Below are 25,079 nucleotides of genomic sequence, written 5' to 3'. Positions count from 1 at the left end.
AAAGTCCTTTAAGTATGGGGTGGTTGTTGCAGGTTCTGCTAGAAATAAAAGTACATTATTTTCATTACTGTTGTCTCTGATTAGCTGTGCCAGTGACTCAATACTGACATTGAACAGCAGGGGCCATGAAGAGCAGCCCGGTCGTCGTTCTTGTGTAAATTGTTCTGATACTTTCTACTGACTTTAACAGCATTACAGAATTACAACATATCAATTTGTTAGTACTGTTTTACTGTTTTGTGTTGTGTGTCAGTTATTTGTGTTTTGTGATTGTATGTAGGTAGGCTAATGTGTATTTTGTGGTTCATATGAATTGCTGCTGCAACACTGCAAAAACTTTGGGCATCAATTAGGTAATCTATCTATCTATCTACCTACCTATCTATCTTTCCTTCTTTCTGTCTATTACAGTGTTGAAAAACATTACAAAATATATAACCCTCATACACTTAATCCTTTATATTCATGTAGGCCTACATACAGAAGATGTTACCATGGCTATGATACACAATGGACGTGGAATTGCCTAAAATAGGAGGAAACCGTTACAAATCCAGTCATTAATGGGCCTGTTCTTTAGCACTCATAATTTTGCTTCAGGCACTTTCAGTAGACAACTTTCAAGGAAATACGTCACGGGGGCTTTTTACTGTTGCTGTCGCATTATCTGAAGTGGCTAACCACAGAGCTAACTATTTCACCGGAATATGAACAAAGCATATGTGAGAAAATATAATTATTCGGTATTCTAAGCGTTTGAAATTAGCTTGAGTTTAGCTCTGACACTTCTGTCGTGACTGTCGTAAACTTCTGACAGACTGAACGTGTACCTGGATTAACGTTAGCTAACGTTATCTCTCAAGCAGGTAATTGGGATTAGCTAGCTAGCTAGTTTGCTAGCTACACATCGACTGTGACAACAGAAGGTAAGTTGATTTGGCTAAACTTGGCTTCATCGGGTATGTAGCTTGTCTGCTAAGCAGCAGTTTATCGTACAAACTAAATATGGATGGAGGTATATAAGTCGATGCCGTCATTGTGAATACAATTGATTGATTGTCGGATCATCTTTTAACACAAAACTAAGCTAATGCTTATCGGTTGCTTTCAGTTTCCTGTTTACAGTGTAGTGAGGAATATATGTTAGATACGTGTCCCTGCACTAAAGTGCAACAGCAGTTCGTGAATTGTGCTGTAAATCCCACGAAATTATTGTGGACTCTTTGTGGAGTATGATTGTCATTTCCTAGCAGATGACATTTAAACTGTGACGCGTTCTCCTGCATCGATACGTTAGAACATCTCATAGCATTCATGACATTCTCATGTCAAACATTTTTACTTGTTCTACCTGTCCTTCAGAGTATGTCAACACTTTAGTCACAGGAAAAGCTGTGATTGTGATTTATTGACAGATTTAACCACATTACAGTTTATCTCACTAATCATGAAAGTTTGACAGCTTTTTGTGCTTTAATCAGCCAATTGACTTATATGGGAAAGAATTTTGGAGAACTTTATTCTTTTCACTGACCTTGTTTTTTTTGTTAGAGAGCTATGGAAGATCCGACGACTATAGAAGTCACAGTGAAGACTCTGGACTCCCAGAGCAGGAGTTACACAGTGAGAGGAGAGGTAAGGCCCATCTCTTCGTCCAGCACTTGGTTGTAAAGAACTAGAACAGTTCTAGAACTAGTGTTCTATAAATGGTATAAAAGTAGTATCCCCTCACCCTGGTGCTTTCTGCAGCTGACTGTGAGGGAGTTTAAGGAGCACATCGCTGCGTCTGTGGAAATCCCAGTGGACAAGCAAAGACTCATCTACCAGGGCCGTGTGCTGCAGGATGATAGGACCTTGACTGAGTACAGTGAGTCACTCACACACACACACACACACACACACACACACACACACACACACACACACACACACTCTCTCAAGAAACACACACACAAGAAACACACACACACACACACTCTCTCACACACTCTCTCACACACACACACGCACGCACGCACGCATGCACGCATGCACGCAGTGATTAGGCAGAAAGAGTCTCACTCTCACATGCCTACACTGACAGAAAAGAGTGAGACTCACACATAAAATAATTTTACATTTGCAACATGTTTAGAGTCCTTTTGTGCGTAGATGATTAAGAGCTCATATCACCACAGGTCAAGTCTTTGGCTGGATTCATTATGCTATCCCCTCAACTCTGCAGCATGCTGCACCCTCAAGAAACCAATATAACAGTGGAAACTGACTTATTCACACTACATATCCTTTCCTCTCCTTTCCTCCTCTCTTCTCTCATATTCTCCTTCTTTCCTATATGCTTCTATCCCCTCCTGCCTCCCTCCCCTCCTAGATGTGGATGGTAAAGTCATCCATCTTGTGGAGCGTGCCCCTCCTCAGACCACTCAGTCAGGTGGGGGCGGTGGCGGCGTGCCGGGTTCATCTGGGGGCGCAGAGGGCAGCTCTGCCTCAGCCTCCTCCACCTCTGGCCCCCAGGGCGGCCCACATGATCGCAATGGCAACAGCTATGTCATGCTGGGCACTTTCAACCTGCCCGTCAACATCATGGACCCCCAGCAGATCCAGGTGTGTGTGCGCGCTTGGCCTTGTTTATACTATGTATGGTGCATAAACATGTATGTGCTTGGTTTGGCTGTGTTTTTGGACATGCACTTAATGTGTGTGCGTGTGTGTCCTCTGTCTGTCTTCCCCCAGATGTCTGTGCAGCAGATGATGGCTGGAGTTGGAGAGGCAGGCCGCCAGACACGTGTCAGCACCAGCACCGGGGTTAGTCATGTTGCCATAGAAACAGCTCACTTGCAAGGGGTTGCTGACGAGATTGTCGCTGATGGAACTGAATAGGCTTAAGATCACTCATATCCATCTTCCTTTCTTCCTTCCTTCCTTTCTATAAGAGTAATGGTTCAGTGGACTTGCACATCAATTTGGACCAATCGGTGCAGAGCGAGCCCAGACTCCGGCTGCAGCTGGCTGAGAACTTGCTGAGAGACATCCAATCAGTGATCAACAGACTAGAGGTATGTGCAGCCAGTCAGATGTACACACACTATCACTATTATTACATTTGTTTTCACACATTGTGGATCTTGTCAGCCAATCAGTAATAGGCTGGTGATTCACTCTGTAACTCTCTTACAAGATCTCCCCCTGTCAGGTGAAGAAAGCACAAGCTGCCTGGCTATCACATATTCAAGCTCTCAACTATAGTCTGTTTGGGTGGGGTGGTTTGTTTTTGTGTTGCCATGGTTATAGCTCCCTTTGTTTTGTCTTTCAGGGCCAGCAGCCTGAGGCAACTGCCAGTCAGGCCCCTGCACCTGAAGCATCAGCCAATCAGGCCCCTGCACCTGAAGCATCAGCCAGTCAGCCCTCAGCACCGCCTCCGTCTTCCTCTCCTGCTGCTCAGCCAATGGACACCTCTCCTCCAGCCCCCCCACCAGCTACAGACTCCACCACTGCCACCTCCGCCTCCACCTCCACCTCCACCTCAACCTCCTCCTCCTCCTCCTCTTCCTCCTCCTCCTCCTCCTCCACCACCACCACTCAGACAGAGGGCACCGCCCCATCTGGACCCAAGTAAGACGCCACACCCACTTTTCCCATTGCGGTTTTCCATGACGCTGCAGCACCTTGAAAATGCCATTTATGAAATCAAATTCATAGCAAACATTCCTAACTTCTCGCACCACACCCTATTTTGTGGCACAGCTAACAGCTACATCACTAAAAATACAATTCCTGAAAACAATGTATAAACATTCCTAACTTCTCACACCACACCACACCCCAGCTTGTGGCACAGCTCCAGCTTGCACAGGGTTTTTCCCACTATCTGAGTGCCAGGCCAGAAATGGCTTCACCTCTCCTTGGCAAGAAGATGTCCGAAGAAAGTATGAGAGCTTGCTGTCCCTGTCAACACTGCTCCTGATTTGAAAGGCTAAACTCCTCTCTCTGTCTCTCTCTCTCTCTCCCTCTCTCTCTCTCTCTCTCTCTCTCTCTCTCTCTCTCTCTCGCTCCTTCCCTCCTTCCCTTTTTCTCTCCTCCTCTTCTCTCTCTCTTCCTCTCCCCCCTCTCTGTCTCTCTATCTCGCTCCTTCCCTCCCTCCCTTTTCTCTCTCCTTTCAGTCACCCCAGCCCTGCTGAGCTGGTGGAGGTGCTGTCAGAGGTGAGGAGGCTCGAGGAGCGCCTTCGTCCATTCATGGAGAGAACCCACTCCATCCTGGGAGCAGCCACCTCTGCCGACTACAACAACAATGTAAGAGACACAGCCCCTCACCTGTCAGACCGGCCAAACCCTTTACCTCACAGAGCTTCAGATGCAGCTCCTGCATCCAGCCAGCCAGCTGAAACACTGATGGAATTCCGTGAATGCTTTTACAGTGAAGATGAGATAGCTATGGATCTGTGAACATGGTCTTTCTCTGTCACGTCAGAGTATGTTTTGAAAAACGCCCTGCTGATGCTTTTGTTTTATCACCCTCACCACAGACACAGGAGCGAGAGGAGGACCAACGCACGCTTAACCTTGTGGGGGAGTCCCTGCGTCTCCTCGGTAACACGCTGGTCAACCTGAGTGACCTGCGATGCAACCTGTCTGCTCAGCCCCCCCGCCATCTCCATGTGGTGCGGCCCATTTCCCACTACACCTCCCCTGTCCTGCTGCAGGGTGGAGTGCCCCACATCCCCATTCCTGTGAGTCACAGCGCCTCCTGCTGGCCCTTCTGAAACTCCAGGAACATTTGACTAGTAAATAGTGATGCACCAATCTGATTCACATGAGGATGTTGAACAAAACAAACTCCCAGAGTTATCAGGAGCACTGCACTGAGAAATTCCAAGAACAGCGTATTTTTGTTTGCGGAAGTTTTCAGATTTTACACAGCAGTTATTTGTTTAAAAAAAAACCCACCAAAAGCAGCTATGTAGGTAGTGCTGAATGTAAAAGTGTTGATGATATGATGAGATCTCTTGATTTTACTACTGTAGATGAACCTTGGGACTTCAGTTACAATGACGTCCAATGGGCAACCCCAATCCACTCAACCTACCAGCCAATCAGATCAGCAGAACCAGGGTCAGGCCCCACCCCAACAGCCCAATGCCACCAATCAGCAGGGGCAGCCTCAGGCTGGGCCACGGGTCATCAGAATAACACACCAGACCATGGAGCCAGTCGTCATGATGCAGATGAACATGGATGGTGTGTTCAACTACACACACACACACACACGCGCACGCTCACGCTCACGCTCACGCACACGCTCACGCTCACGCTCACGCTCACGCTCACGCTCACGCTCACACTCACGCTCACACTCACACTCACACACTGTTACAGCCAGCTCGTGGCCGCAACATAACAATGGAGGCAGACAACAAAAAGGTTAACTGCAAAAGCACTCGTTTATTTCAGTCCATATTCTCCATAATCCAAACGGCAACGTGTCTAGGGGTTTTAGACGTAGGTCCCGCGAGAGCGAGTTAAGTGTCCATTCATCCTTATATTCCATACAGCATGCCAGGTGTAGGTTATTAGGCATCAGTCGTCCTAGAGGCCATGCATGCACATTGCACCATGTAGCGGCGCAGTGGGTCGTAACACACACACACACACACACACACACACACACACACACACACACACACACACACACACACACACACACACACTCTCTCTCAGTCACCTTCACCAGAGTAGTCCTACATATTTGTGTTTAAACTATTGTCATGGATTTGAATATGTAGTTGCCTATCTGATCAATCATTGTAAAACACTTGAATGTTATAACAGAGTGGATTGTTTGACCTCTTTACCCTTGCCCATAATCCACTGTTGATGTGTTCTTGTTGAGTAGATTCAGGCGTGGGGCCACAGGCAGCGGGACAACCAAACGCCTCCGCCGCCGGACATGCAGGTGAGCAAAACAGTGTGCATGGAACACAAACACCAACCCAATCCTTACTGTCTGTGTATGGATGGAGATTAAGGGTGTGTGTGTGTTTTGTAGTTATAGATGAGGAGTATGTGTACAGAATAGTGCTGTAAATCTTGTGGAGAGCGTGTTTAAAGAGGTGAGAGGGTTAAGAGAGGAGTTGTAAAGGGTGCTGTGCTGAAGGTGTAGTTAAGGCTGTGCTGTGCTGTGCTGTAGGTGTAGTTAAGGCTGTGCTGGGCTGAAGGTGTAGTTAAGGCTGTGCTGTGATGTAGGTGTAGTTAAGGCTGTGCTGTGCTGAAGGTGTAGTTAAGGCTGTGCTGTAGGTGTAGTCAAGGGTGGTGTGCTGTGCTATGCTAGTCTCTTTTAAAGGTGCTTCCCTTCCCCTCCACATCCCAGGCCTCCCCCCTGAGTTCATGCAGGCTATCGTGCACCAGATCTCCCAGCAGGCCGCTGCCATGGCCGCCGCCGCCTCAGCAGGCCACCCAGGCCACCCAGGCCACCCAGGCCACCCAGGCCAGCAGCATGTGCCCCCGACTGGGGAGGCTCCCGTGCCCCCACCCCACCCACATCCCCACGCCCGGGTGGTCATCACACGGCCATCCTTCGCCCCCCACATCCCGCAGCCTACCACCAGGACAGCCACCATCAACCTGAGGGCAAGTGTGCCCAACCCCACCCCAGGACAGCAACCTGGACAGGTGAACACACACACACACACACACACACACACACACACACACACACACAGGTTAACAGATATATGGAGCAGTGAAAGCATGGGAAAATAGTCTGTTATGTGAAGTCAAAGCAATAGGTAGACATAGGCATGGGTAACCATATCCAGACATCTAAATCAGGGGTCTTCAACAGGGGGTCCGTGACCCCCAGGGGGTCCGCGGAGGTACTGCAGGGGGGTCGCGAAATCTTTGGTTGATAAGATAATTTTTTTTAATATTTCTAAAAAAATAAAAAATAAATAAAAAAATCAACGAATTTTTTTTTCCACAAATTTAAATGTCTTCCAAATCAGAATTGTATTTATTCCCTTTAAATTTACATTAACATAAATCCAACATATTGTAGCGAACGTATAAATTGATCGAGAAGACGTTATCTTTCAGTCCAATCGACACCCACAGCTACCCACAGGAGCTCTTTCAAGCTGGGCACCGGTTCACTCACAGCACCTTTCATGCACAGGCACTAGCCAATCAGATCGCGTTTCTGCTCAAGTCTAAAGAGCGCAAAGGTCAAAAATAAAAGATGGCGGACCAAACTCCATAGCTGGTCTTGTTTGTACCTAATTGTTAGTTTGACATTTTTTTGCTTAGATTTAAAAACATAATAATAAAGAGAAATAGACACTGTAAAAGGTCAAAAAACGTTTATTGTAACTGAAAAATAAGTGAGGATTTGCGAGGTGTGTGAGCCTCCTAGCTAATGTTAGCATGCTACTACCTACAATCTTAACAACTTGCTAGCGGTGTGATTGGTTTGTTGACCTGTCAATCTCACTATAACATCTATGTTGTCAACACAACTCCATGCGCCAGACTCCTCCTCCGTCATCCGTTGGATCGTGTCAGTCAGGAGTAATTGAAAAGAAGATACATCTCACTAATGTGGGAGGATGTGTGCCATCGACACAATAACAGGGTAGCTATGTTTTTTTAGCACTAGGCCCAGTATATAATAAACAATATTTTATGCAATTTATATAGTAGGGGGTCCCTGCTCATCTCGCCATCAGTTTGGGGGTCCCTGGCCTGAAAAACGTTGAAGACCCCTGATCTAAATTGACGGGTTAAACAGACTCAGATGAACAGAGACGTTTACGTCAGTGGACATGCAAAGTAGAGTGTGAATATGTGTGCATGTGTGTTTGTGTATATGTGTGCTTGTGATTGTGTGCTTGTGTATGTGGATATTTGAGGTGTGTGTGTGAATGAATATGTGTGCGTGTGCCTGTGTGTGCGCGTGTGTGTGTGTGTGTGTATGTGAATCTGTGCGTGTGTGTGTGCGCCTATGTGAATAATGATTGTGTGTGTTGCCCCTGCAGGGTGTTCCTGGAGCCCCCTCTCCTCTCAGTCAGATGGTCTCAGGGCTGGTGGGGCAGCTGCTCCTGCCGGTCCAAACAGGTCAGCTACAGTTGATTTTGCCTGTCTGGTCTGTGTGTGTGTGTGTGTGTGTGTGTGTGTGTAATGTGTAGTGTGTAGTGTGCATATGTTTCCCTTGGAAGGTCGCTCATATCTGTTTTGTACTCTGCTTCAGGTGAACCCACGTCCAGCTCCTCCTCCTCCTCCTCTCATTCCTTCTCCTTCTCCACCTCCTCCTCCTCTTCCTCCTCCTCCTCTTCTTCTTTCTCCAATACAGCTGCTCCTCCTCCTCCCACCACCCCAAACACCCAGAGCAGCGGGACCTCAGAGGGCCACCCCCAGCCTCCAGAGGGGGCGGGGCTCCCCCAGGAAGGCGGGGCCGTGGATGGGAATCTGGCCCAGCTACTGGGCTCTTTGCTGGGGGGTGTGGCTGCAGCGGGAGGGGCGGGGCCAGGAGCCTCCCCATCCATCACAGTCACTGTGCCTGGAGTCCCTGCCTTCCTGCAGGGCATGTCTGAGTTCATGCAGGTCAGTAGACGCAGGCACGCAGACACGCAGACACGCACATTACCATCTTATGTTCAGTCAGATTCTCTGGCACGCGTGCACATCATACACATAATACACGTATCACAATGTTCTTTATCCTTGTGTTGTGTTTGCTCCAGCATTTCCAATATCTGACAGAAAACCCTGTCTCTGTGTTTATGTCACTCACCTCACCTTTATTCTTTTCTCTCCTCTCCTCCTTCTATCTGGCTCCTGCTCTTCCCTCCTCCTCTCCTTCTCTCCTTCAGGCCAACCAGCCGGTCTTCCCTCCCCCGGGACAGCAGCAGCCTCCTCCAGCCTCCTCCGCACCCCCACCCACAACCGCCCCCCCACCCTCCTCCTCCCAGCCATCAGCCCCGCCGCCGTCTGCAGCGCCCCCTGGTGGTGAGACGCTGAGCCCGGAGCTCTTCACGGGCATCGTGCAGGGCGTGCTCTCCACCTTGCTGGGCTCCCTAGGGGCCGGAGGGGGCAGCAGCGAGAGCATTGCCCAGTTCATCCAGCGCCTCTCCCAGACCAGCAACCTCTTCACACCTGGCTCCGGAGACGCCGTTGGTTAGTTACCTATGACCCTTTTAGTCAGACCTGTGACACACACACAAACACACACACACATTGTTTTTTTATTTTTTTTTTTTGCACTATATCCTAGTTTTTATGTTTATTTGATGTCTATTTTTAAGTTCTTGCCCCCCAGTAGGTAATGTGTGCCTGTTGTTGTGCTTGGGTTTAGGGTTCTTTGGCGACTTGCTGTCCCTGGTGTGTCAGAGCTTCTCCATGGTTGACATGGTGCTCCTGTTGCACGGCAACTCGCAGCCCCTCAGCCGCATCCAGCCGCAGCTCAGCGCCTTCTTCAGAGAGCACTACCTGCAGGGCCGCGAGCCGACTGACCCCAACATCAACGTGAGCCGCGCTCTGTTCTTCTCTACCCCTCTTCTTCCCCACTCTCTGCCCCTCTTCTCCACTCCTCTGCTCTTCTCTATTCTTCTTTCCCTCCACTCCTCTGCTCTTCTCTACTCCTCTTCTTCCCCTGCTCTTCTCTACTCTTCTTCTTCTCCACTATATCTCCATTCTTCATCCCATCTGCCTCTTAGACCTCTACACTCCTTCCTGTCCGTCTCTCCCTCTGCGTCCCCTTGTTTCTCTCTCTCCCTCCCACCCTCTGTGTCCCCTTGTCTCTCCTTCCCCCTTAAATATGTGCAGAGGCTTCAGTATGTGTAAATGTTTGTTCCTCTGCAGACTGCCTCTGAGGAGCTCATCAATGGCCTTGAGGAATACATCGCCGAGAGCTTTGTGAGACACTCACACATTCATACACATAAACACAAACACACACACACACACACACACACTCTGATCTTATCACTTAAGAGTGCATTCATGTTGACCTTTGATATGTAAAGGAAAAGTACCTGACCTCTAAACAGCAAATAGCCACAAAACCCTTATCACATGTTCTGTTATCTGTCTAAGTCTGCCCTTAAATAGACATGGATGTTAATTGGATAGATATTATTATTACGAACTTGGATATGATTTGGGCAAACAAAATGTCTCTCTTAGTGGGGCATGATTACATTCAACTCTGTCAGCAATAACACAGTCTTTTAAATTAATTTCCTGTGTGTGTGTGTGTGTGTGTGTGTGTGTGTGTGTGTGTGTGTGTGTGTGTGTGTGTGTGTGTGTGTGTGTGTGTGTGTGTGTGTGTGTGTGTGTGTGTGTGTCCGTCCGTCCTGCAGGCCTCGGTGACCGTGCGTGAGGGGGTGGATATTGTACAAACCAACTTGTCCTTCTTACGCCAGCAGTTTACTCGCATGGCTACACACATCTTGCGCTGCACAGGTAAACACACACACACTCCTCTCCACTGTACACTGGAGTTAGTGGAGGAACACCTAGAGAACATTATAGTTTGTTTTTTATAGTTTTGTGTGTCTGTGTTGGCGTTGGCATTGATTGTGCATATTATTTTTACAACCATCTGTAAAAAATAGCAAAGCCAGAGAATATGGACTAGGGTAAGATAACTAGGGAGCTAGGAGATCGGAAATCAGGATCAGAAATTATAAGATTTGAGCAATGATTTTATTTTGCAGTATTTTATGACTGCTGCTTGTGTTGGACTTTGAATTGCATTATACATGAGTGTTTGTCTCTCCCCACAGACCACACCTTTGGCCCACGGCTTCTGTACATGTGCACCCAGGGCCTGTTTGAGTGTCTGGCTCTCAATCTGTACTGCCTGAGAGGAGAGCAGAGAGCCCTCACCGCTGTCATCAACCACCGCATTGTAAGTACTCACACACACTCACAAACACATGTATGCACCCACACCCACACTCAAGCCATATTATTGCGGTTATCACTACTGCTCATGACCACTGTGTGTGTGTGTGTGTGTGTGCGCGCAGAGGAGGATGTCTGCGGAGGTGAACCCCAGCTTGGTTAACTGGCTCACCAGCATGATGTCAATGAGGCTGCACGTGATCCTGGAGCACAACCCTGTACAGGAGGCTGACATCAACCATTACGTCATACACACACAGGTACTAGCATCATTACGTCATACACACACAGGTACTCCATTACGTCATACACACACAGGTACTCCATTACGTCATACACACACAGGTACTCCATTACATCATACACACACAGGTAGGGTTGGGTACCGAGAACCGGTACAAATATGGCACCGGTTCTATACAACAGTTAAATCAACAAAATTAACGTAAAATGTTGTCTTATAAACAGGGTTTATTTTAGGCTGCAAACATGAAACACGGAGGCTGGTTCCAAAACAGTAGAAAACTAGCGACAGTAAACTAGTAGTACCGGTAGTGGCGTAAGTATTTTGTTGCTAGGCACATTTACAACTGCCCGAGCTCCCAATGTAAACGCTGTCCTGTGTCGCTCACGCTCATTGGTGTTTCCATAGCAACATTCTTATGACAGTCGGCTCAGGCACCGAAATCTGACATTTCGGTCCGGGTAGGTACCGGTTGTATAGGAACCAGAGAAGAGCAGGCAGCATTTCACAGAGCCAGCACAAACAGAACTAGCCATCAACCTTTTACCAGAGAAAAATCGAAAGGTAAACGGGCAAAAGTGTAACTATATTTAGCACAAAAAGATTCAAACATCACGATGTGCAGCAAATGCAACCAACCAATTGTGTGTGTAACGAGGGGAGAGAATGCAAGAGTCAACGGCAGATCAACTGCAGACTGACAAATAAACGGAGATCCGCAAAACGAATCCTACTCTCTTAAAGGGGCAGTACACATTTTCCCCTACTCAGTGTGTTCAGGTAACAAGTTTAACTATAAACAAGGTACAAAACATAGGTATAAACAAACCAGAAAATGGTGAAATTTCATTAAGTAAATGCAAACAAAATAATACATTTTTGCTCAAAGGGCAATTATGCTCATATTTTTGCAAAAGAAGTTTGAAACTGTAATGTGTACAGTGTGTGTGTGTGTGTGTGTTTTGTATTTATTTATATTTATAGTGTACTTTTAAACAGTTAATATATTGTTTAATTTGAAGAAAAAAATTGCCTTGGCAATAAAAAAGCCTTTCTTAAATGTCATCAATCGTTGTTTTTTGCTTTAAAAAAAAAGTATTGGTTCAGGCACCGTTTAGGCACCGGTATCGTTTTAAAAGTATCGGTTTAGCACCGGTATCGGATAAAACCCAAACGATACCCATCCCTACACACAGGTACTCGCATCATTACGTCATACACACAGGTACTCGCATACAATTGACCTGTCGCTAAGCGCCGCCCTTAGAACGCAGATGAACCAATGACATACCAGCCTGAACTGGACTCGGACATTGGCTCCGATAACTCCATTGAAAACAACAGGGAGGAGACATGTTACAATAATTTAATGATCGATTGATGTTGCTTATGAAAAAAAAAAAAAACATGGTCAAACGATGTGCTTGGGGTACATGTAACACCGACAGTAGGTATCCCGATAGGCTGCAGAATGGGGTATATTTCATCCCTTTCCCCAAGCCACAACGGGACAAAAACAAGTGTGTAATTGTGGTAATGTAGTTTCAACATAAATGGCCAAACGATGTGCATGGGATAGATACAACACTGATACGAGTTACCGTGAGAAGATAGGCAATGGGGTATATTGTATCTCATTTCCTAAACGAAAACAAGACCGGTCCAAAATATCTCCGGTGGATTAAGCTGTGTGACAGACCGCACAGTGAACGCTACGTTCATTAGCTTTCTGCCATACTCTTGTTAGAATTTCCCATTGCTAAAGCAATCAACTAAGCCTACATGATAAAAGGCATAGGCCTACTCATTATTCACAGTACCTGCTTACTTTCACCACTGATGTTATGCTAGGCTTAGGCAAGTTATCTCTGGTTCAAATTAGCTAACGTTAATGATTCAATAGCTGCGCTAGCGTAACTTTGTCAGTTATGGGACAGTTTATTAAACAAACGATAGGTTTAATAATGGATTAACATGGCAACGTGAACGAAACACACGCATGCCGGTAATTAAAAAGGTTACATTAACAAGCTAAACAGTTAGGACCATAGCCTATGGTTTGGACACTGTCCTGTCAGGGGCAGGTTCCTGCTAGTTAGTAAACGTAGGTGTACATCTCGGTGCCTTCCAGATTAGTTAAATTAACTGACTGTGAATTCATTGTATCTTTCCCATGCGGTGCATGAACAATGCTGGTATTGGATGTATTTATCTGCAATTGCGATGACCGTGAGTTAGGCTTCTCCCTCTTGCATTGAGCTCTGTAAATTCTCCCCTCAAATTTAAGCTTGTTATCCACCATATCGAGTTTTAAATTGTATACATATCCCTCCATTGCATAATTAAGTCCCTTTTGAAGGCTTCTAGGCGAAATCAGGTCCGTTTGTCTCCAAAAGTTGTCTAGAGCCTCTTGGGATATAGTTTTGTCACTGATAGCTGCCAATGTAAACTCTAGTCAGCTCTGATAAAGTGTCCGATTTAGCAGCTGTCACAATGGGGGGCGGGGCTTAGCGATAGGTCAATTCTGTCAAGGAAGGCTGAGAAGGGTTAAACACATTCAAAGTCAGTAGTGTTTTGAATGCATAGTGGGGGTGGAAGGATTGTACCTCGTGTCCATGGTAACATCTCTGTGTTTGTGTTTGTTTGTCAGACTGAAGCAACCCAGAGGGTGGAATCAGATGTCCAGGCCGAACAGCAGGCTGACAGTCAGAATGTAGAGGTGTGTGTTTGTGTGTGTGTGTGTGTGTGTGTGTGCGCTGTCTTCAAACCTTTCTGCATGTCATTTAAAGTGTCTGTGATATTACTGTTTCATGTGTCTTGTTTCTATGTGTGGTCTTACACCAATGTATGGTTTGTATCAACATATAATAGGAACCACCACTAAAGAGTCAAAGTGTTTGTCAGGTTTTCTTTTTTTGGTAGACGATGCCATATACTTAGACTTCACTGATCCACATGAAGCTTGGTGTTATTGTGGCCCCACATGGCTGGTACGCACTATAGGGTTTGTGTGTCCCTAGGAGGGCCTGTCCCTTTGTGATAGAGCCCCCTGAAGTGGGTGTGGCTCAAAGCACATTTTGGGCAATAGCTCGAAATCAGTTTCACCAAAAATTACAAATGTTTTATGTTAAGTTGGCCTAGGAGGTGCATGACTGTAGCTCATTACAACTAATTTGTGGAGTAGGGTCACCTTAAAGGCACCCAGTGCAACTTTCGAGGCTTAAAAAGGCTTTTCCGAGGCTTTTTTACACGTAGTAAGTTTCAATAACTCCATACCATAACATATCGACATTCAAGGAGCAAAGATGAGACGTCGTTGTGTGGTGAGAACTGATAGGAAATCGTAAACAACAACAATCGCCGCCATTTTTCCCAAAATCTTTATTTATTGGTGCCACCAATAAATAAAACAGGATTCCAGTCAATGGAAAAATGGCCTCTCCCCACCGGCGATTGTTGTTTACGATATATCAAATATGATACAAAAATATATATATTTATTTTAAATTTTTGTACTACAATTTCTGGCTAACATTTGGATGTGTCAGTCTTTGCAGGGTTAAATGACATATAAAAATATATTATTCTCTCTTTTTTTATATATATATTTTTCAGTTCTTATATCCTAGTTGCATAGTCTTGCTCATTCTCTCACAGTATGTGGTGGTCATATTGCTGCAATGGTATGCGGTACGTCTAGTTCTATTGATATAACCTGCCTGGTGGCGTCTGATATTCCGCAGATGGAGGAGACCATGTCCCCAGCTCCTGCCACCACTGCAGAGGAGGCCATGTTGACCTCTGCAGATGCAGCTGAGGGCACGGGGTCACGCCGGGCATCGTCAGGGGAGACCAGGGAGACCAGAGGCTCCATTCCCATGGCAGCAGCCGGGAGAGAGGAGACGGGGGCAGACGTTGAACCCTGGGTTGCATCTGTCCCGCCGGTAAGAGCTGATCTCTGGTTACTGATCCAACATTATTATTACATTTACATTTAGTAATTTAGCAGACGCCACGCCTTTATCCAAACGACTTACAAGGAAATTGCATTTATTCATCAGAAGCAGTTTTAGGGGTTCAGTGTCTTGCTAAAGGACACTTACACACTTAATAAGGAGTGGGGAATTGAACTAGCAACCTTCTGATTACTAAATGACTCCTCTATCGTAGCCCAAAAGCTCAAAAAAGGGACAAACGGTTATAAACCTTTATAGATAGAAAAATCTTTTATCAATCAATTTTACATATTAAGCTAGCGGTGGGTGTCTAGATTACGACTGGTGACTTGTTTGGAATTAAATTGAAATGTGTTTTCCGTTTTATTCCGTTGTGTAGACCAACACGCAAAAAGAGCTGATACAGGAGGGTTGTCTATTAATGCCCTTTCGAGATTTACCTGTGATACGTGTGGTGTAAGGAGATTAGCCCTAAATAAGCTAAACATTACCGATATGATTAAGTTTGGTCTCTATCAAGACCCGTAATCTCTCGTGAACATCGCCTTACTCGGCCGTCAGGTCTCGTTGCTGACATAAGCGAGAAACCCTCAATTTAAAGAGGGAGAGAAGTATCGGTGTCTGTAGAGAACTCTAGGACAATCACATCTCACTGAAGCCCAGCTATATGGGTGTAATATACTGTACACCTGTTTATAACTGCAGTTTACATATATGCACGTGTGTTTGTTTTTGTGTGTGTGCGTGGGCGTGTGCAAGTGCGCGTGAGTAGTTAACAGGGTTATATCTGTCTCCATCTTTGCAGGAATGGGTGCCCATCATCAGGCATGACCTTCTGTCCCAGAGGAAGATGAAGGCGCAGCCTCCTTTGTCCGATGCCTACCTTCATGGCATGCCAGCCAAGAGAAGGAAGGTGCGTTGTCTTTGTCACAGATATATAAATAAACACACACACACACACACACACACACACACACACACACACACACCAGCTAATACACATGCTCACACACACTCGGCTACATACATACACCGGCAAACAGACCACTAAACGCATACAGTTCCATCAACATGTTGATTGATTGATTGATCTGTTACATGTTTGTCACTCCTGCCACTTGTTTCTCCGCAAAGCCCTACTTCTGCCTGACTGATCTTATTGATGAGTTATGATCATGACTGATCAATCGACACTGATCAATATGACTTGGTGTATTCGTCCTCAGACGGCCCAGGGTGATGGCCCCCACCTCTCCCTGTCTGATGCGGTGAGCCGCGCCGCCAGGGCTGCTGGTGTGAGGCCCGTCACCACTCCAGAGAGCCTGCAGGGGGAGCTAGAGTCTCCAGAGTTGCAGCAAGCCTACAGTGAACAGGTAACTTACCAGTCCAGCCTCCACCAATCACTTATACTGAGTAGCCAACCAAAACAAAAGACAAGAACAGTTGTTAAGTGTTGCAGAGAGTTATTGCTTTTTAAGAAGAAACAAATAACAAGCTGAATTCAGTAAGTTGCCGGTTTGAGCTTAATACAACCAGTTAGGAAACGGTATACTGCATTAGCTGTGCTATAATAAAGGAAAGGAGGCGATCACCTTGTTATGTTTTTTTGTCATGCATCTTACGCGAAAGGAATAAATGGGTGCACAAATGTAATTTTACATTTTAGTTTAAGTGTAGTTATAACTTATTGGAGAAGGTATTGTAAAGGAAATGCTAAACAGGCATTGAACAGAGACTCAAAAAAACACCAATGGCCTGATTTACTAACAGGATTGCGCCCATTTCTGGCGTAAAATAGCGGTCGTAAACATAAAACGGTATTTACTAAGGGGGCGCATTTAATAATAATAATAATAATACCTTTTATTTATATCGCGCTTTATCAATGACTCAAAGCGCACAGTCATACCAGTGACGGAGAGCGAGGCAACCAAGCCCATACTTATTCTCTCGCTGACATACTCACTCTCTCTATCACACGCACACGCACTCACATACTTTGGGCTTGGCAGTCCCCCCCTCCGACCACCAACATTCATTCTAACAATCAGTCTTACAAGCATACGAGTAGAGTAGAGATTTGAGTAGAGTCGCATATTAACGCACTTTAATGGGAGGAGTGCGCCTAATGATGTATTGCGTGGTATTTACTAAACTGCCTGGCAAGCGCAAGTCTCTGATTTGCGCGCTAATTCTCCGCCTCATAAAAGCACGTCTTAACCAGGAAGCGCATTTCCATTGAGTCTGAAAACGTTGATATGGCAGCAGTGATAAGAGCAAGGCGAAGAAAGAAGACAGAGACAGCGCACAGAAATAATTTTTTCAACTCGTATAACACATTTTCAGTTAAGCGAACCACAAATCATTAGACGGTACAGGTTAACCAGCCACGCAATACTTCAATTACTGAACCAGATCAGAGACGACATCAACCCTCCAACCGGAGATCACATTCCATTCAATCAGTTAAACTCTGGACGACATTGCAAATATTGGCATCGGATCATTTCAAACAGTTATAGCATCAGCAGTTGGTATATCTCAGCCTTCACTCAGCCAAATATTCACCCAGGTACTCAACGCATTGCTACGCCGCACTGGTCAATATACATTTCCCCACTACGATAGCTGAAAATTAAACTTTCCGAACGTAATTGGAGCCATTCATCGCACCCACATGCAAACAGTCCCATCTTCAATCCACGAACACGTTTAACAAAACAGAAAGCACACATATTCAATGAATGTCCAGGTCATATGTGATGCCAACATGACCATTACTTACGTTGTAGTGGTCTGTCCATGACAGTTTTATCTTCCGGAATAAGGCCATCTATCCATGATTGAGCAACGGTGATTTTGGAGAGGCCTGGCTACTTGGTAAATGTATTTGTTTCAGTGGGGATATATTGTAGTGAACCCATGTCCCTTGTAGAACGTATTAATCTCGCCATGTACACATCTATATTGTTATAAAAGACAGTTTATGCATTAATGCCACAAATAGCATATTATTTATAATCGTGTTTTTTTAAACATCTCGCTAAAGGTGATGGCGGGCAAAACAACAATATAACCCATTGAATCAGGTTCAGTGATTGAGCGAACGTGAACCAATATATCTATATCCTCTTCACTGAACCTTAGTTTTTTCTTCCTCGAATCTCCATGGTGGCAATTTCTCCAGTTCTGTTTTAGGACTAGGTTTTACAATCCCTGGTAGATTTGCACTCCTGAAACTTGAAGTGGGTTGACGTAGACATGCAAAATGTTTCTGCGTTAAAGTCATGGTGCTGTCTGTGGGACAAAAGGGTCAAAAGCCTCATTGGAGTCATCAGGTGGGCACCCTCCTTCTCCGGTGTTTCGATGACAGGCCCACAACACCTCCAGAGGGCTCATCGGCAACACCTGGCGTCCCAGATGTGCCCCCCTCTGCTTTAACCCTTCGGCGCCACAGATGCTATTTTGGGGCCCAGCTGGCGTCTCTCCTCTTTAGCCACAGCCACCGGCTTGCCCGTTCAGCAGCGCTTGAGAGGGCTTTGATGGCTTGGCGTTGGGCTTGGCCTCGAATTCCCAAATCCTTCAGCAGCCTGGTAGTTGTCTTACCCACAAAGCCTCTGCAGCCGACTTCAACTGGGCAAACTTTGGCTTTCCAGCCACGTTGCTCAGCATCAGCTGCCAGCTCAGCGTACTTCAGGCTTTTTCGTTCAAAGGCCTCCTCTACAGCGTCCTCCCAGGGCACAGTCAGCTCTATGATGTAAACCTTCTTAGTTGAGGAGGACCAGAGCACAAGGTCTGGTCTGAGGTTCGTAGCGGCGATCTCTGGTGGAAAGCAGAGCCTTTCACTCAGGTCCACCACGAGCCTCCAGTCTCGTGCTCCTCCCAGCTGACCCAGGTCTGATGGCGTACTGGCCTTTGTCTTGGTTGGCTTTGCACCTTCACAGACGAAACCTCTTGCAGATTTAGGATGGGCTGATGGAGATAGGGCATTGATGGTCGTTCGTCTGGTCTCCAGCATAGCTGCAAGGCACTTCAGCACTTGGTTGTGCCGCCAGGTGTAACGGCCTTGAGTCAGGCCTGTCTTGCAGCCAACTAGGATGTGTTTGAGGTTTGCTGGAGACGGGCAGAGTGGGCACGTTGGGTCTTCTCCGTACCATTGTTGAAGGTTACTGGGAGATGGCAGGACATCATAAGTTGCTCTTAAAATGAAACTGGTGTTAAATGATTCCATACTCCACAGATCCTTCCAAGAGAACTTCTTTCTCTCAACTCCCTCCCACCTCATCCACTGTCCTTGTTTCGATTGGGAGACAGCCTTTGCGCACCTTGTTGCCTGCTCTTGCCGGCGCACCTCCTCAACGACCAGACCTCTGCGCTGAGATGGAGCTGCCTTGTGCCAAGATGGTCTGCTCTCTCCAAGGCCAAAGCCTCCTCTACCGTGTTGCACAAGGCCAACAATGTCACGGTGCCTTAGGTCTGCTTTTGCCTGCTGTGTTGCTGCGCTTGCAGTCCATTTCCTTCCGGTTGCCAGAGTGGGAGCTGTTTGGGCTACACATGGGTCACGTGTCAGTGTCATTTGCAGCCTTACTTTGGAGCACTTGAATTCCTCTGTAAGACTGGACACAGGCAGCTCCAGAATGCCTTTTCCATACAGCCCTATGTTGCTGAAGCACCTGGGAAGACCCAGCCACTTTTTGGCAAACGAGCTGATCAACCTCTCCAGTTTTTCAACCTTTGAGATAGGGATCTCATAGATGGTAAGAGGCCACATCAGCCGGGGTAGGACCGAATTGAAGGCACCAGAGCTTCAACCTGCCAGGAAGCAGGGACTTGTCAATACTCTCAAGGCCGCAGATTGTGTCCTGCCTAAGCTGGTCCACTTGATCTTTGTCCTTGAGGTTGGCATCGTACCAGCGCCCTAGGCTCTTCACTGGCTTTTCTGACACTGTTGGGATGGGTTCCTCACCGATGAAAAAGCGCTGCTCTGACAGCTTGCCCTTGACAACTGATATGCTCCTGGATTTGCTTGGCTTAATCTTCATCCGGGCCCACTCGATGTTCTCCTGGAGCTTTTTCAGCAGTCGTCTGGTGCATGGCATGGTTGTTGTGAGTGTGGTCATGTCATCCATGTACGCTCTGATGGGGGGTAGACGAAGACCAGCTTTGAGCTGCTGACCTCCTACGACCCATCGGGAGGCGCGGATGATGACCTCCATTGCCATGGTGAAGGCCAGAGGGGAGATGGCGCATCCTGCCATAATACCAATTTCCAAACGCTGCCATGCTGTGGTGTACTCCTCAGTGGTGAGGCATAGCTGAACGTCCTGGAGGTAGGATTTGACAAGAGTGGTGATAGCCTGTGGGATGCTGAATAGGTCAAACGCAGTCCACAAGAGACTATGAGGAACAGAACCAAAGGCGTTGGCGAGGTCCAAGAACACCACATGGAGATCTCTTCCCTCCTTTTTGGCTGTTTGGATTTGATGCCATATCATGTTTGCATGCTCCAAGCAACCAGAAAAGCCTGGAATCCCTGCTTTCTGCACTGTTGTGTCGATGTATTTGTTCCTCTCTAGGTACACAGCCAGCCTGTGAGCTACTACGCTGAAGAAGATCTTGCCTTCAACGTTTAAGAGGCTGATGTGGCGAAACTGGCTGATGTCAGCAGCGTCCTTCTCCTTGGGGATAAGGACGCCTCCGGCCCTTCGCCAAGCTGTTGGTATGGTTTGTTTCTGCCACACTACCTTCATTAGCCTCCAGAGAAAGCGTAACACATCTGGTGCGTTTTTATAAAGCCGGTGAGGGACTCCGTTGGGCCCAGGAGAGGATGCAGCTCTTGCTCGACGAACAGTTCTTTCCACTTCACTCCACTTGGGAGGACATTTGTCTAGCTGGTGTTCTGGAGGTGGTATTGGTGGCATATCCGGTGGAAGGGTGATCTGTTCGCACCGGTGGCTGTCAGTGTGGATAATTTTCAAATGAGCTTCAAGATCTTTCCTTGTTGTTATGAGTTTGCCGCTTTTCTCTTTCGTGAAAAGACTTTTTACAAACTTGAAGGGGTCTTTGAAGAAGCTCGATCTTGCGTGCTCCTTCCTTTTACGCCTCCTTCTAAGATTTTCAGCCCTCCTCAAAGTTGACAGCCTGTTCTTGATTTCTGCCTGCAGTAGGTTTATTCCCCCCTCCTCCTCCTCTGGGGCTTTCCTCCACTGCTTCTTCAGTTGTCTTCTCTCCTTGACCAGTCGCTCAATCTCCTGCTGTCTTCTGGACTTTATTGGGATGGTTGATGTTTTCTTTCTTTTCTCTCTGATTCCAAAGCGCTCAGCACCATAGTTGTAGATCAGCTCTCCCATCTTCTCCAGCTTCTTTATCGCAGTTCCCCTCAGTTGTTCAAAGAGTTTGCTGATGTCTGTATTGATCGCTTCCCACTCCTTTTTCTCACAGGATTTGGGCCACTTGATAAGTGGCTTTCGTCCTGGGATCTTTGTTTCAGATGTGAGCTGTGGTAGGCTGGGCTCAAGGGGCTCTGCTGTGCTTGGCTCCTCTTCCTCAGGACCCGGGGGATTGATGTCCTGCAGACTTTGGTTTTCGTCCTGCTGCTGAACTTCACTTGACTGACACGACTTGCTTCGTAAGAAGTATGGGTCGATGCGAGGTCCCTGTCCGACTTCCTTCAAGCACTTTTTCCGACCTTGATGTATTCTAAGGCCTGCATTGGAGGTTACTTTGGCCCAGCCACAGCTGCACCTCTGAAGCTTGATTCCTGGAGTAGATGTTGCAGTCTCAGGTATTGTGCCGATCATCTTTGTCGTTGTCTGTTTCGTTCCTGGGTCGATTACCGTGTTGTCTACCGATGAGTCATCTTCCGCCCCCGCTCTCGCAGACTCTAGGGGTGTTCTCTTATTTGAATTTTTAGTAGCCAGTAAGTGGGTGGAACCTGTACACTAGTGGTGCCATGTTCCTCCTACCATAGGGAGCTAGCCTATGGCAGGCCCGTTGGGGTCTTTCCCTCCGGTCAGCTGTCTTTCCAAGCTGTCGCTAGGTCTTTCCCTAGTTGCCAGCTGCTCTTTCACAGCAGTCACTGGGTGAATCCAGATGATCAGTTCTGTTTTAGGACTAGGATTTACAATCCCTGGTAGATTTGCACTCCTGAAACTTGAAGTGGGTTGACGTAGACATGCAAAATGTTTCTGCGTTAAAGTCATGGTGCTGTCTGTGGGACAAAAGGGTCAAAAGCCTCATTGGAGTCATCAGGTGGGCACCCTCCTTCTCCGGTGTTTCGATGACAGGCCCACAACACCTCCAGAGGGCTAATCGGCAACACCTGTCGTCCCAGATGTGCCCCCCTCTGCTTTAACCCTTTTAACGGTGCGCAAAATAATGATTGCCCAGCGCTGATCTGGCTTGATAAATATCACGGAAAATGCGGGGAAACACCGTGCGTTAATGTGCGCCTGGCAAAGGCGCAGATTAAGCTGCGTTCGCAAATCAATGTTAGTAAACAAGCTATTGGCTGCAGCTGGTAATAAGCAAGTAAAGTAGTAAAGATGCATCACTTAAAGAACACCTAGATTTTACATTAAGGTGCAGGAATGTAACTACTGTAAGTGCGAGTTAAGTACTAGTTAGAGGAGATAGCATTAGAGGAAGGATAAGGAGAGGTAGTAGGGAAGAGGAAGGGAGAGGAAGTGCAAGTGCAAGTTACACCTGCTGAATGTTCCTCCATCAGAGCTGGTATCATGCATAGGTGACTTATCTGTGTGTGTGGATGTGTGTGTTTCTGTCGCTCAGGTAAAGGGTGATGTCAAGAAGCGCCTTAGTGATGACCCAGAATACAGCACCCAGCGCTTCCCCAACACACACCGGGCTTTCTCTGAGGACTCCTAATCCCACTGGCCGCTTTACCTGCCAGTCTCATCTTTCCATCCAGACACCTATAAACTTCCGAGCAGGTAGACGTCCAGGAGAGGGTGGAAGAGGAAAACTTCAGCTTGGACAGTGAAGGCTTCATCTTCCAAAGCCCCATGCTTCAGCACCCTTCTTCAGATGTGCTGAATGTGTTTCACTGGTCATGGCTTGAAAAATCTGTTCTCCTCATACACTTAACTGCTGTCAGTCAGGTCCATCAACCACACATAGTTACACATCAGTTACAATAGTAATGCTTTCACCTGTGGACTACATATCACTACTAGCTAAAGTCTTCTGTGGACAACATCTTGCTTAGCGACACACTCTCAGCTGTGGACGAGACCTGACCTAGCACAACCGGCGCAGTCCTCCCCTTTAGACAGCGCTCTGCTCACTCTGAGGCTTGCTTGTTAATTTCCTAAGTTGTAATGTTAAGTTGTACATTGTTGTAATAAGTTATTGAGGTGTTGATGATAAATTAATGGGAATAATGAGGTAGGGGTCACTAAGACGTTAATGAGGTTAATTAATGACATGATGCCACGGAAATGACCTTGTTAGTAATTTGAGGCTGAAACTATTTCTGATTCATCCATTTTAGTCCAATTTGGTCATGAATAAGACCTCCCTGTTGCTCTACAGCAGTTTCATGAGGTGGGCCTGTGACTTAAGAGTAACAATTTAGCTGTTTGTGTGAAGTACAATAACTGTCTTCCTGCTGGTTGTTTTATGGTGAATTCAAAACAACCCTCTGAAGATGTTTTAGCTGTTAAAGAATAATATGACCCACCTTGATTAGTTTGGACGGATCCTCTGCTTTTCTCTATTCTTGTCTGAATGCTAGTCACACCCGCCACGCTCTTTACAAAGCTGTGTTTTGAATATCTGCAATAAAGAAATGTAAGTCTTTTTGTTTCATATTCTTTATATGTATTCATAGATATGCTACGTATTGTTTATAACAGATCAAATAAGATCCATGAAATAATCTGATGAGCAGATTAAATTGAAAAGGAAAAGGGTGGCGCAAGCAGTAGCCCCGACCACATACGGCATTGAACGCCCACGGGGGCATGGGTTCAAAACCGATCCGCTGTTATTTCCAGATCCCACTCCCCAACTCTTCTCTCCATCTCATTTCCTGTCCAAACCTGCACTGTCCTATCTCATTAAAGGCAAAAAGTCCAAAAACAAATCTAAAAAAGAAAAGGAAGAAAATCATATAATACCTCTGCATGAGGCTTAGACAAAGACTGCATCTTAAATAGTTTTTTTTTTGTTTGTCCACCCGCCTCTTGAGGTTTGACCACAAGTTCTCAATGGGATTAAGGTCTGGGGAGTTTCCTGACCAATGGACCCAAAATATCAATGTTTTGTTCCTCCCAGAGCCACTTAGTTATCACTTTTGCCTTATGGCAAAGTGCTCCATCATGCTGGAAAAGGCATTGTTCATCACCAAACTGTTCCTGGATGGATGGGAGAAGTGGATCTCAATGTAATTATACTTCAGTCTTCCATAGTAACATCTGACAAAAATACCTAAAGACACTGAAGCAACAAACTTTGTGAAAATGCATGTTTGTGTCATTCTCAAAACTTTTGGCCACGACTGTACAATGCCAGAACCCCATCTGTACATCAATGTCATCCCTCCAAGGATTAATTAGTCACATGCTGTATTTGTATGACAGCATAGCCTATTATTAAAAGCAACATTATGTAGGTATTTGTAGGTAAATAGTTTGTATAATGTCTTCCTATTCATTTTTATGGTGTGTGGTCACACGAAGGAGGCATAAACACCTTGTTCACACTAGCTACCCAGGTTATTCGTAATTGAGTTTTGTGCTCCGTATTGGGACCCATCCACAGAATCAACAGTTCAATGAATTTGCACATTTTATTAGCAACCCTGGATTTGTAGTGTCTAGCACCAGTCAATCAGTATAGCAGGCTGAGTAAATACAAAACCAGGAATTCAGGTAGACTATTTCTAAAATGTATGAATTATATTTCAAAATGTTTAAAATGCACCTTATGTAGTTGGGTTGGGGTTTGTGTATATAGGCCTGTGC

The 25,079-nt window shown here is 46.3% G+C and overlaps 1 protein-coding gene across 2 annotated transcripts; it reads left to right on the top strand.

Moving 5' to 3' along the window:
• The first annotated feature begins 671 nt into the window (after nt 1-671).
• On the top strand, nt 672-23,911 carry bag6l (BCL2 associated athanogene 6, like). 2 transcript variants are annotated; one of them, XM_080859545.1, is made up of 25 exons: nt 672-926; nt 1,552-1,635; nt 1,750-1,867; nt 2,372-2,604; nt 2,734-2,805; nt 2,934-3,056; nt 3,314-3,612; nt 4,161-4,290; nt 4,524-4,727; nt 5,022-5,235; nt 5,891-5,950; nt 6,365-6,666; nt 8,028-8,106; nt 8,342-8,592; nt 8,862-9,165; nt 9,344-9,513; nt 9,850-9,903; nt 10,350-10,452; nt 10,776-10,900; nt 11,022-11,156; nt 13,791-13,859; nt 14,884-15,084; nt 15,902-16,009; nt 16,323-16,469; nt 22,885-23,911. In XM_080859545.1, the coding sequence occupies exons 2-25, from the start codon at nt 1,558-1,560 to the stop codon at nt 22,978-22,980; spliced, it is 3,675 nt and encodes a 1,224-aa protein (XP_080715671.1). In that variant the 5' UTR covers nt 672-926; nt 1,552-1,557; the 3' UTR covers nt 22,981-23,911. The 2 variants fall into 2 exon arrangements, with proteins under 2 accessions (XP_080715671.1, XP_080715670.1); XM_080859544.1 differs by having other exon boundaries at nt 8,240-8,592.
• Nucleotides 23,912-25,079: the final 1,168 nt, after the last annotated feature.

The sequence above is a fragment of the Sprattus sprattus genome, assembly GCF_963457725.1.
Source record: "Sprattus sprattus genome assembly, chromosome: 20".
Taxonomy (NCBI): domain Eukaryota; kingdom Metazoa; phylum Chordata; class Actinopteri; order Clupeiformes; family Clupeidae; genus Sprattus; species Sprattus sprattus.
The sequence above is the reverse complement of the archived record's forward strand: the minus strand, read 5'-3'. Positions and strand labels throughout refer to the sequence as shown.